The sequence below is a fragment of the Halyomorpha halys genome, unplaced genomic scaffold (assembly GCF_000696795.3).
Source record: "Halyomorpha halys isolate HHAL.00 unplaced genomic scaffold, Hhal_1.1 Scaffold36.1, whole genome shotgun sequence".
NCBI lineage: Eukaryota > Metazoa > Arthropoda > Insecta > Hemiptera > Pentatomidae > Halyomorpha > Halyomorpha halys.
The window spans coordinates 703,303-716,647 of record NW_027108624.1 but is presented as its reverse complement, the minus strand read 5'-3'; the positions used below and the strand labels follow the sequence as shown (position 1 = coordinate 716,647).

The window sequence follows — 13,345 nt, the reverse complement described above, 5'->3', positions numbered from 1 at the left end:
ATATATATTGCAATGATATTTTACATCTATCATAAAATAAAATATAAAAATAAAATAAAATGTACAACGTTGCCATGAACAGCACAAAGACACTAGAACTTTAAGAATTAAATATAAGAACAAAGCAAAAAATCTGCAGAGGTGTGTTGATCAGACAACTTTCACTTACCACCCTACTCCGAGTTGAAATTAATTCTGGCTCAGATATTTTTATATTATTCATAGTGCCAATACTTTTCCGTACTGATTGTCGAAATGAGCCTTTCAGTTAAAAGATTCACTAACTTAAATTTCAACATTTTTCCCAAAGCAAAATTTTAACCTTTTTCTTCAGCAAAAGTATGGCAGAAGAATATAAAAAGTTATAAAAATATAGCACTTCACTATATTTCACATTCTACACTTAACCATTTATTCCATGCTAAATTGTTATTGAATCAATATTGAAAATATCGAGAATGATTTTATGGAGTGACATCCTTTCAACTGAAAGGCTTATATATAGTTTAAGTGAAATAAAAAAGTAGTAATTTAATAATAATAATATTTAACACTATATAATATGCCTACATTACTACTTTTATTTCAGGAAATGTTTTAAAATTAAAAAAAAAAATATTTTTTTTTCTATAACAATATAACAAATAACAGTAATAATAAAATTTAATGCTCTAAAATAAATTAAATGGTTTACTAACCTACTCGTAATGAAAGAGGTGAGATGATCAGATAACCTTTGCAAGTGGTCATTTAATATAGTGTTATCAATCGCACTCATGATTATACCTTCTATTCCTTTTTCCCAAGTTTTAAAAACGATATTTCCATGGCCTTGAATTATGTTAATAAATAGAGACTCGAGCATTCTTAAGCCTAAATCACCATAACGAGCATGTCTAACATAAGAAATTTTGCTCAATAGTGTACTGACCATTTCAGTTGCGATTTTCAAATTATTTTCATTATGGGATGATAATTGTGCTTCAATTATTTCTAATAGTGAAATAACTGTGGGAACTCCAATGATGAATTCTAAAAGAAGATAACATTATTTTTTAAAAGGGCCATTTTATTTATTGTGTTAAGTAGGTAATAATACAAAAATATTAAAAATCTCATGTAATAAAATATAAAACTAATTACAGGTATTATATACCAACAAATTAAATTATTATTTTGTAATTATACAAATATAAATAATATTGAGTTATTTACAGACATGCCTTCTAAGGTCATTAGATAGGAAACTATAAATCACATATCTATTCAATATCTACCTCCAGTGCTATTTAAATCCAAAAAGTGTTTGACTATTCCTGAAATTGCTTCATTCTCCCCATTACACATTTCTTTATACGTTTCACAGATCTCTCTTTTCATATCTTCAGATTGCAGCCACTGCTTCAATTTAATATTTTCTGAATTAGATGCCACAAGTAGAGCATCCTTTAAGCACTCTTTACATCTCTTCTACAAATTTAAATTTCAATTAAAATTAATGTCAACAGTGAAATATTGGTTATAACACTAATCAAATTTCAGCAGATAAAATAATTCATTAAAATTATGAATCTAAATTGTCGCATAAGCTGTATCATTTAAGCTTTAAGCAGACCTCGCAAGTTTTAAAAAAATAATTAAAAAACAATTTTAATACTTTAAAAAAACCAATGCATCATTCTACAGACATCTCAACCATCATTTAGTAGGATATCTATATAATTTTTTCTCATTTTGAGATGTCTCTAGAATTAAGCGTTAATTTTTATTTTTTTTAAAAATAGTATAGTTTTTTACTCTCATAAGCGATGATACAAAAGAAATAAGGGTTTACCAAAAGTTTCTAACAAAGAAGATGTTTTGTTATGCATGTTTAGAGCGCGCACGATGTGTGATACACTGTTATGAAAATTTAACTCAGATGAATGAGCAACTACTTACACACTGATTTGAAAAAGCATATGGCTAAGGTTGATTGGGAGAAAGTAGAAAAAATACTTTGCTAATTGCTGAAGTAGAAGTTGTAAATTTTAGGCAAGAAGACCACCGGAGAGTTCCTGCTAAAGAAACTTTGGACTGCTATCAAAATTAAACCAAACAGTACTGCCAAATAATTCTTAAGTCTCCAAATGGTTTGATGAACTCTTTCACATGATATATTGGATTTATAGAGGTGAATAGTTTCAAATTGAGATAAATTCACTTTCTGAAATTTTACAGGAGACAATAAAATTTATAATGAAGTGTATATAGTTGACCGTATATTACTAATTGGAGAAGATGGTCGGGGGGTGCGGTCAGCAAAGGAACAACATAAATAAACAAAAAAATATTTATTTATGCCAACGTTTCGATCTGATTTTCTTCAGGACCTGAAAATAAATATTTTATTGTTTATTTATGTTGTTCCTTTGCTGACCACACCCCCCGACCATCTTCTCCAATCAATAAAATTTATGATTGTGTTCCTCTAAATGGCCCGAGGTACACACACGAATTTGAACTTGATTGTGGAACTTTGGCATTTGATGTAGTGTATTAAGAACTTATAAAATAAACACATTTTGCAAAAAAAATTAACCAAGTCAGTTTTGAAACTAATCCTCTCACTTATGGCCCTCTTGATAGCAATTGTACAAGAAATAATAAATAATAGATATCAATAAATAAAAATGTGCTTAATGTTATCAATTCAATCCAAAAATGCTTAAACTTATCAATATGTAAAAAAAAATACTCATAAAAAATACCTGTGTCAATTCGGCCATCAACTGTGACTGATCATTAGTATCAAGGTATTCCAAACTACAAAAAATTATTCCTAAAAGATTTTCCATCATTATCTCATTATTACTTAGCCACGATAAAACTGAGGAACTCCATTTAGGTTCTAGACTTAAAATGAAACTGTTTAAATGAACATTTAGTAATTCGATTATTTTATTCATCTGTGAAAGCATAAGAATCTGCATTTTCTTGTTTTCTGTCTCCAGGCAAAACTTATAATAGTCCTTAAACAATCCTTTTACAAACACCAACATGTTATCCTCGAGTTTTTTTTCAGTATCATTTTTAATAAAATTAATATCTTTGATGTTCTTTGATTCAATAAAATTGTCATCAACTTTCGAATCTTCCACAAAAGAAACCTGTTTTAAACATTTAAAAAAAAAGTTTATATTTAATTCAATAAATAGAAATCCAATGTTTAAAAAAAAAAAAACTTACCTTTAAATTTTTTTTAAACGATGCCTGGGGTGTATTCAAAATACTTATAATTATAAAATGAGAAAGCAAAATGATAGAAAGCTGTTCATTATCAGAACAATTTTTGAAACTAGTAGCAGACAAAGAAAGGAGATCAGTCCAAAATTTTTTTATAAGAATACCATAAAATTCTATGGAATCTTCATTCTTATGCCAATACATAATCATACGTGCCAAGGATTTCACAAAAGCTTTCAGTTGATAACGATAAACTGCTTCCAGCATATATGTAGATAAAGCTTTCAGCAGCTGGAAAAATAAAAATTATATGTAATCTAAGTCAATTGTTATAGATACTAGAACAATATTGAGGAATAATTTTCAGTATTCCTGAAGAATTGATAAAACAGAAAAGGAATTCATAAATGATCTCAAAATAAGCTTATACAACTAGGTAAAACAAATCATATCAATAATTATGAATTAGTTCGACCATTTATTATATTGGTAATTGGTAATCATAAATTTTAAAGGAATTTAAAAAAATTAAAGCTATTTTATATTTCAAAGAAAATACTTACGTGCTGTTCAAGAAGAAAGTGACAAAACTCCTTGTCATCTATATTTGTTTTAATGAGGTATTGGATGCATTCGACAAAAGATGAAGCCACCGCATCACTCTCACTCGGACTTTGAACGACCAACTGTAATTTCATCCTAAGACAATAAAAACAAGGTAATTCTACAAATTTAAAAAAAAATATATATAATCAGTTAGTGGATGAATCAAAATCAACTTATACTTTTAGTAAAAAGTGGAATATTTAAAGTCATTAATGGAAATATTTAAAATCACAGTGATTTTTTAATCATAAGCATTCAAAGTCTCATCGGTGTTTATAAAGAATAATTCTAGTTGAAATACTAATGTTATGAATTATTTCAAAATTTGTAAGTGCTAATTAATAAAAATATTGACTGAACGGAAAGTTAAAAATTTCTTGAATTGCAATAGTGAACAGTTTTTTTAATTCCGTGGAAGGTTATTTATTCTATATAAATAATAAATTTTTATTGAATTGATGTGCTCTACAACTCCTTTTAATAACAGTGTTTGTTTTTATTTAATAGCTCATTTAATAAACTATTAAGTTTATTGAATGAGCTATAAGAAATACATGACTATGAATAGACAATAAAATAACCATCCTTCAAGAAAATATACTCAAATAATTATCTCCCTTAATTTCCCAAGTTTTTTTTCCCCTCAAGTCCTTCATTGAGGACCAATACTCTCTGTCAAGACTCATTTCTCAGGGCCTCCACAAAATAAATAATGAACGACCACTGTGGGAATCGAACCCACAACCTTCTGAATGAAGCACTCTAAACTAAGATCCTTGCCGAATATTTTCTTGATAAATGATAAAACAATAAAAAATTGTATTATTTCAATTTCTTGAGACAAGGTAATTATTTATTAAATAAATCAAAACTTGTATCCTTTTTTTGTCTCAACACTTTTTATTTTTCATCAATCCAACATTTCGGCCATTTTAGCCATCCTCAAGGACATCTTCAATTATAATTTCTTCCTCACATTAAATTTAGAGTTACTTTTGCAGGCTATTCTGCCCAGGTCATTTATTAATTATAAGTTAAAAGCCTATTTTTTTTTTTTAATTTAAAATCATGAATATTTAATTCTTCTTATATAAGATTATCCACACAAATTCACTACCATATACACAAAAAAATCTTATATGAACGTACCCAGTTTGAAAACTACTAAATATTTTTCCAAAGAATTGATGCTTATCCTTAATCACATCTGCAGGAATACTATTGAGGAGAAGCAGAATATTCGGATAGATACAGTAAGCATTTCCTTGGCCACCGTGTTGCAATATATTACAGAACTTTGGCAAAAAAAATTTATCTATGTTAACATTGAGCCAAAAATCCTAAAAAAAACAAACAAATTATCAAACATTTTATATTTTATTTAAATAATATAATTCAATATGAGAAATAATATAGATAGTTTACTACAGATAAGTTTTATATTCCTTATAGTAAAAAAGAAATACATGCAAAACTCCTTATTTATGGTTCCGCCATTTGTATAAATAAATATAAATATAAACATTTCTAAACAAATATTTTCTTTCAACTGGTATTTGATTTCCCCCAAAAAAATTTCATTTAGGGCTCCTCAGAAGGATATACCAGTTTACCCCTGCAAGAACTCTCACATTAGATATGTTTCCTTCTTCTCTTTTATTCATTTGAGATACAAGTGATACAATATTATGCTTATTTGTATAAACAATAAAATATCAAAAAAGTCTTTTCGACAAACAAAATTGGTAAAGCTGCATACTTTATAATGACTATCTTTAAGTAACAGTTTATATAATAAGTAATAACGTTGCCCCACTGGAAAATATCACTTCAGTTATATAGTTAAGATTTAGAAGTTCGTAAACTTAAAAATTGTGATTCGTCACTTCTCCATGAATTTCCTTTTGTAGCAGAATTATAATTACACACTCACAAATTTTAACTAAAATAGTTACATTCAAATAATATTCATAATTTAAAAGTTTTACCTTAATATGTGTAAATGAGTGTAGAGCTGCTTCCCATACGATAGATAGTACAGCAGAATCATAATCATCTATTCCTCCTATGATTGAATTAGCTACCTGTTTTTTCTCATTTTCCAAAAGGAAAACACAATTCTGGCAAAGGGATGAGAGCAAAGTAAACCATGCTGAGCGAATCTGAAATTTTCAGTACGTTTCATTTGGTATTCGAACATAAGACAATTTCAATTCTGGAAGCACAATGACAGATCATAACAGTAATCTGATAAAATATATTTTAACTACTACAATATGGACAGATTAAAAATAATATATTTAATTAGATTTTTTTATTATTCTGAAATACAAGTCAAAAGTTTCCTGATACAAACTTTTAATGTTTCAACAAATTCAGGTGAAATGCCCTATTTTATCAACTTTATATATAATAAATGAATCTTAATTTGTTATAACTGAATTTTTTTTGACAAATTATTCCCAGAAATATTATTATTTTTTTTTTATAGCATAAAGCCAATAAACAATAAAAAATAATTAGTTATGTATGACAATGCTTGTAACATTAAAGAGTATATCTAAACACAAACTTACAAGATAACCACTAATGTAATTTAATTTTCACTAAACTATACCTAAAGGCTTTCACTGGCATTTTTAATGTATAAAATATTAACAATCTACTTACAGGTGGAGTCTTAAATTTAGAAAACTTCCAAAACTTGGATGATGATGCAATTTCTTGGTTTATGGTTCTAAAATTTTCAATTTGTTCTTTAGGCATTTTAGATAAATAAAGAGCAAAGCCATTTAAACTGGAAACAATAATTCGCTCATATTTGGCTTCCATTTCTTCTTTGCTGAGACTGAGAAAATAAAAAAGATCATATTAATTTTATTTTAATGAGAATATTTATTTTTCTAGAACTGGTAAATCTATTACAAGGGTCTTATCAAAAAATTAGGCTACTTTACCACTTGTTCATCCTTGATCACCAAAAGCCCCTGTTAGGGGTTTATTTATATACCGAGTGTGCATAGCAAGAGCGGTGAACTGCACAACAAAGTTGTCATGTTTTTCTAAAAATACAATGCCTTGTTGAAGTTTCTACTGCTATATTAAGCTGATGATCATTTAAGCACAGCTGATCCTCATACTTAAAGTCAGATTCCGTTTCTTGAAAAATTAGTTCATTTTTATTTTTAATTTCCTAACAGCTTTGTTTCATTAAAAAAATTCATTTTTTTTTTTTTTTTAAGGAAAGTAACTACTAATCCAATTTGATTTAAAAATGTACCTGATATAAATTGCTGAACTATGTTACTTCGAAACGACTTAAAACAGGGTGAAGTAAATCGAACAGCCTGTATTGGATCTAAGCTAATAGGGTAATACTATTAAAAATACTTATACTATTTCAAAAATTTAAAATATTGAATGCTGTTTTTAGTTTTTTGTTTTTTTTACTACAAAGTAAACGACACTAATTAATTGTTTAAAATTGATTTTTAGAGACATTTCTAATACAGAGAAAGAAGTTATGATTCTAGAAAAAGGATTTATTCTACATGAAAATAAAGCCTTGAAATTTTACACCTCAAATAAATGTTTATGATTATGATGATGCTAATGCTACAAGCTTGCATCACACGGCTTTCACTTATCTTCCTCCTTACATACCTAAGTTTTGGGTAAATTGGAGGACCTGTTTTCAATTTATCACTATTTTTGTGGTTTAAGAAAAAAAACTCTAAGACCAGGGAAAGCAGAAATTTTGAACAAAATATTAATTTTTCTGTTGCTATAAAATTCATATTTTAGAGGGTTCTCGACACGAGAATAACGAATATTAACTTTTTTACTGCCAAGAATACAACAGTTTAACAAAGTCGTGTATGTATGATTGGAATCGGGAGAAATCAGACATGCTTAGCTGTCTTCGATTTTTCAATCTCTAAACTGCTACCTGTATTTATTTCTTATTCTCCTTTAGTTAATTTTCAAATGCTTTTATATTTCATATTTATACATTTTTAATTAGTGTTAACAAAACAAAAAGGTTAATTACTTCAATTTAACAAAATTATAGGTACTTCAGGGGAAGATTTTTTGAAAATTTGAGCCTAGTTAAAGTATTTCAATAAGAATAAGACATAGGTGATATTAAAGAACATTCAACTGTATTTAGACAGAAATTAATTAAAATCATTGTAGTTTTTGAGAAAATAAAAAAAAAATAATAATTAAAAATCGATTCTATAAAGTGGTACTTCAGTTGATTTTAGCAAAAAAAAAAATTCTGTCACATTCCATCCATATACCAACCTTAAATATGTAATTTCAGTTTTGTACGACTTTTCATCTTTGAGCTAGGCTGAAGCACACTCATGCTCACAAGCGCATGCATACTAATGGACACATGCTCACATGTGCGTACACATTTATTATTATACTGGAAGATTATTGATTGACCGTGTGTATAGATGAATGGAATATGGTCCGGGTGCGGTAAAAAAAAACTCAAATACTAGATAATTATACTATGTTATTGAGCCAACGTTTCGCCCCACGTTGCAGGGCTTCGTCAGGGCTGTTTTGACGGCAGTCAAAAACCAAAGTCAATATAATAGTATAATTATCTACTATTTGAGTTTTTTTTTACCGCACCCGGACCATATTCCATTCATTTATTATTATAATTTTTTTTTGTACAAAATAGTACATGTAAATACCAATGGAGGTACATGTTTACCTTCATGAAATCTGTTGTACTTTAACACAAAATAGAAATAAAAGTAACTAATTGTAATAATTTAAGAACATAAGTTACTACTAAACAAATATTTAAAAATTAGTAATTACTTACTCTCCTTTGGAAAGTGACTGGGGTGTAAGATTTAAAAGATTTTCTTTAATATAATTTAGAATTTCTTCTTGGCAGAATGAAATGACTTCTATCATTTTTTGGGCAGAAAAAATTTCCTAAAAATAAATAATATAAAATAATACACTTGTCTCATACACAATTGGATTATTTAAAAAAATAATAATAATATTCCTTTAAAAACATTATACCATGAAAATGTAACTGTATTCTATGTTTGTGAAATATTTATGGTTTATAAGATAAGCATTAATTTGACTTGTCAGTGTTTAATAATTTGTTGGCCGGTATTGGGCCATTAGAATGTAGAAGTCAGTTTGGTTTGTTAAGAGATCAACTTGAAGTTCTCAGTATTAAATACTTTATCATAATAAAAAAAAAATGTATATATAAACCTCTTCCTTTACTCTTTCAAGATATTACCATTTCATGTAGTATAGAATCAGTTTAATCCCCTTCTTTCAAGAAGATATTACATTAAATAATAAACATCATGTAAGCATCAGGACTGTTTAGCTAACATGATCGCTTCACATTAACTTATATACAGTATGTAATTATGAATAATTATTAATGTATGTAATTATATACAGCATGTAAATATATACAATTAATAATTTTTATTTTTTGAAGAGAAGAGTATGGATTCCAATGATTTAGTGTTGGTTCATTAGCTTTTCCAAATTGCTTATTTTGAATTCAATATCAAAATACTAATCGAATAAGAGCATTTTGTTTTAATATAAGTTTCTGGAATCCTTCAGCACAGGTATCATAAGAACAGGTTTTCAAGTACACTAATTCCAAATTTAGTGTTGTATTTTCAATCACAATTTTACTATGGAATTAGTAACTTCAAACAGGTTAAGAAAAAACAATTACAAAATTGATTAAATTTACAACCTCTCCTCCTCTTGAAATATTATGCAATACATGTAACAAAAAATATTTATACAAAAACGATCAAATAGACAAAATAGTCATGTTGTAGTAGCAGCTACAATCGCTTTAATTTAGTGATCTAGTTGTTCATAAAGTAAATGAGTCACTAGGCTGGAGAGCTAAGGGTTAAGTTTCTGATACTATTATATTAGCATATGACTGATATTATTCTATTATTACATATTTTTTAAAACTATACTAGGTCTCACATTATACAAGTTCACCTCCTAACCTCTATAATTTTTGGAATGGTGATTGTATTTCAGTTGATCTTAACTGTGGCATGCAGTACATCTTCAATTTCTATACGTCTCTAGTTCTTTTCCAGTGCACCTAACTCTGGAATTTTCAATGGAATGGAGGACTTTTATACTGATTCCAAAAGCAAAGCTCATTTTATGAAAATTCATATCAGGCATTTTATTAATATAACATGTCCTGAAGGAGTAAATCGGCAAAAACTTTACCAATTTTATAGTTTTCTATGGTTTGTACATAAACAGAGCAGAAAATTGAAAAATTATTAAGAATAAAATTTCCGGATATTAGATCGGATTCTAAAACAATCTTTTCCAGTGTGTATACGTAAATGGTCAAAACTGAAAAAAAAAAAAAAATGTTTTCCATGATTATGCCTACAATTACCTAAACCCATAAAAAAAAAAAAAAAGTACTCAGAAAAAAATGGAGTGTTCATTCCATTGAAAATTCCTGGGTTAGGTACGCAACACACTTTAAACAAACTATCCTAGAAGGTGCTAAATAGAAAGTTAATTGAACTATTTTGTTTTTACTAATGTCAAACTAAAAAGTTACCTGAAAAGCATTTGATGCAATAGATGCAGCTGGAGCATAAGTATCATACTGTGAAATAAACCAAAGCGGAGCGATTTGCTTCAAGTAAGGTGCTAAATTTCTTCCAACAGAGTTAACTATTATTCGATGAACTTCTTGCACAGCTTCACGAACTCTATGTTCAACATCAATGGCTAATATGCAATAGATTCGAGCCCAAACAGGTAATACTTGATTTATTACTTCGGGTGTAGATCCTTTGCAAAGATCTTTCAATTCCTGCAAAGCCTTTAACAAAAAATAATAATTGAATATAATATTTGATTTATAATCGAATAATGATTAAAGTAAAAAATAAAAACATAATTTAAAAAAAAAAAATTCAAAACTGAAGTTTAATGGTACAAAATAAAACTCAATTGAATAAATAATATCTTTGAAGTTACAAAATGGAGCAAGATTTGAAGAGATAGAGGGTTAAATTACTCGCTTCCATTGTTGAATGGATATAATTTTAATCTTTGATTGGTTCATAAAATTATCTCAATAAATATAATTAGTGGGATCAGGCAGAGTGAGAACAGTGGTTAAACAAACATATCCTATACTGTATAATTTTTTAAAATGAGAACCTTACTATAGGGGGATAGTCAGCTAGAGAGTGGGCCATCTGTAGCTCAGGTGGTTGAGGTGCAGGTCTTAGTAACCTGAGAACTGCGGGCGGTGTTGGTTCTAATCCGGTGCTGGTTCGAATCCGGTGTGGGTAGTGGACTTTTTTTCCCACGAAATGAAAAACTCGACCCCCTATCATGGTTAGAATAGGTTGGTCACCTCTAGATAACCTCCCCCTATGTCAAAAATGACCATGAGAGGGTCATTAAAAAAAAAAATCTACTAGAGAGCGATAAAAACATGTGATCGATCATTCATTCTACTTCTACAAGTTCTACTTCATACATCCAACCATCTTATATACATTTTTTCCCAAACCATTAATCCATGCTTAAACAAAAAGAAGAAACCAACAGTAAAAATCTACCAAACCCAATCTATAATCTAACTCAGCTGAAGAAAACATTATAATAACTTGTCAAACCAATTGCTATCAGTCTAAAATCTAATCACACAGAATCTCTTCGAAACAGGGTCTCCAAATACTTCTTTTAACTCTTGAGGGAAAGAAATTGGACTATTATGATTTACATAAAGGTATAACAATAACTTATAACAATCTTAGAAATATACTATAACTGTCCATCAATCACAGGCGTCAAAGTTCTCAGCTTCCTCAGAGGATTTACATGATTATAGCAGTACCCTTGTTTAAAAGGACATACAATTAAAGATTTTATTTATTAAGTTTGAATAAAAGTTAGTAACACATATGGGTTGCTGATTAGCAATCGGTGAGCAGTAGCCCAGAAATTAGTATTCCAAAATATCATCATTTTATTCCTAAATAAAATTAAAATTATTTCTAGAATATATGAAACTTTACATATAAAAAAGATTAACTTACCTTAAACCGAGTTGTAGCATCCTTCTTATTGATTTTTTTGAACACTACTAGAAAATTCGGATCAACATTTGGGCAAAACATTTCAATTGAAAGCAATGACATACTAGGCATTTGTGTTGAAGTAGAGGCCAAATGTGGTTCACTTAGTGTAGAAAAAGATGAAAACTGAAAGCTTTTGTTATCCACCAGTTCTGCTATCCTGCCACTGTTTGATGGCTATAAACAATCAGACAATTAAAACCATTATCAAGTCTATAAACAACAACAAATAAAGAAATACTACCTTCATATTGTTTTTTGTTCTTTGAGACTGTCCTTTGCGTTTATGACCACCCATTGTGCTGTTTTGTCAAGAAAACTTTATAAGTACAAATTGTGAAATCTAATCCAGTAATTTCTTAGTGGGAATTCTCCATTTTCCAATTTCACGGAGGAATTAAGGTAATATAACCTCCTATCAATAATTGACAAATCCAAAGAGGTCGAAATTTAAAGTTTATGATCCATCACTGAATCAACCTGGTAGAAGAAGAAATGTCAACTTTTTAAATTGGATTGTTACAGATAGAATTGAGCAAACATTAGCTATTGTTAAAACCACTAGCTAAAATTGTCATGGATACGATATTTATTTATCAATGGTTCATTCATGGATAAAGGTCGTATCAATAGCAATTTTAGCTATTAGTTTCAGCTATAGCTAATTTTTGTCCATCTCTTGTAACAGATAACACAATTAGGACTTGGCAACTATTACATAAAAACACTGATCAGAGAGAACTCCTTGCATCCGGCTACAATAATAGAAGTACCAGTAGAAGCAAGGAGTAATATTAAAGAAATTATGGTACCAAAAGAAATACACACTTTTCTGACAGTCGATCTTAATAAAAGGAGTATAAGGAAGCTAATGCAGGGCGTAGAAAGTTTAAAGCATTCGTAATATAATAGAATATATGCATTTACGATATTGAAAAATATAGAAATCAAAGAAATAATAGAAAATTTTGAAAACGATCATGGAGAAATTGCAATATGCAAACGAAAATGCTTTGAACTAGAAAACAAAATTTGAAGAACAGGAAATGTTTTAACAATATTGAAAGAAAATATCATTATTGAGTTCATTGAAATTCTCCGTGCTTTGATCACCTTGTTGAATATGCATTTTCTAATTTATTTATTTTTTTAGACAATAAACTAGTCATGAAACACGTAATTTCAGTCAAAATCATCCGTCTCAGAACTAAGAAGTATATATAAATGCCAGTTTCTATTTTAGTTGGCCTTAAAAATCGGTCTATAGGACTAAACAATAAAACTGGATGAAATGGTAGTTTTCCTTGTGCTAATTGAAGTGAATCATTCATTTCTACGAACAATGTTCTAGA

The 13,345-nt window shown here is 28.5% G+C and overlaps 1 protein-coding gene across 1 annotated transcript in view; it reads right to left on the bottom strand.

Annotated features, from left to right (window-relative positions):
- Window positions 1–12,417, bottom strand: part of Ltn1 (E3 ubiquitin-protein ligase listerin) — a 26,052-nt gene extending 13,635 nt beyond the window's left edge. Inside the window, exons 1-12 of the mRNA XM_014430394.2 lie at window positions 12,238–12,417; window positions 11,955–12,170; window positions 10,457–10,723; window positions 8,681–8,796; window positions 6,502–6,679; window positions 5,820–5,993; window positions 4,981–5,171; window positions 3,789–3,924; window positions 3,229–3,516; window positions 2,751–3,149; window positions 1,278–1,470; window positions 699–1,032 (exon numbers count right to left, since the gene is read on the bottom strand). Of these exons, the coding sequence (XP_014285880.1) occupies window positions 699–1,032; window positions 1,278–1,470; window positions 2,751–3,149; window positions 3,229–3,516; window positions 3,789–3,924; window positions 4,981–5,171; window positions 5,820–5,993; window positions 6,502–6,679; window positions 8,681–8,796; window positions 10,457–10,723; window positions 11,955–12,170; window positions 12,238–12,291 (2,546 nt within the window). The 5' untranslated portion in view covers window positions 12,292–12,417. The remainder of the gene's footprint in view (window positions 1–698; window positions 1,033–1,277; window positions 1,471–2,750; window positions 3,150–3,228; window positions 3,517–3,788; window positions 3,925–4,980; window positions 5,172–5,819; window positions 5,994–6,501; window positions 6,680–8,680; window positions 8,797–10,456; window positions 10,724–11,954; window positions 12,171–12,237) is intronic.
- Window positions 12,418–13,345: the final 928 nt, after the last annotated feature.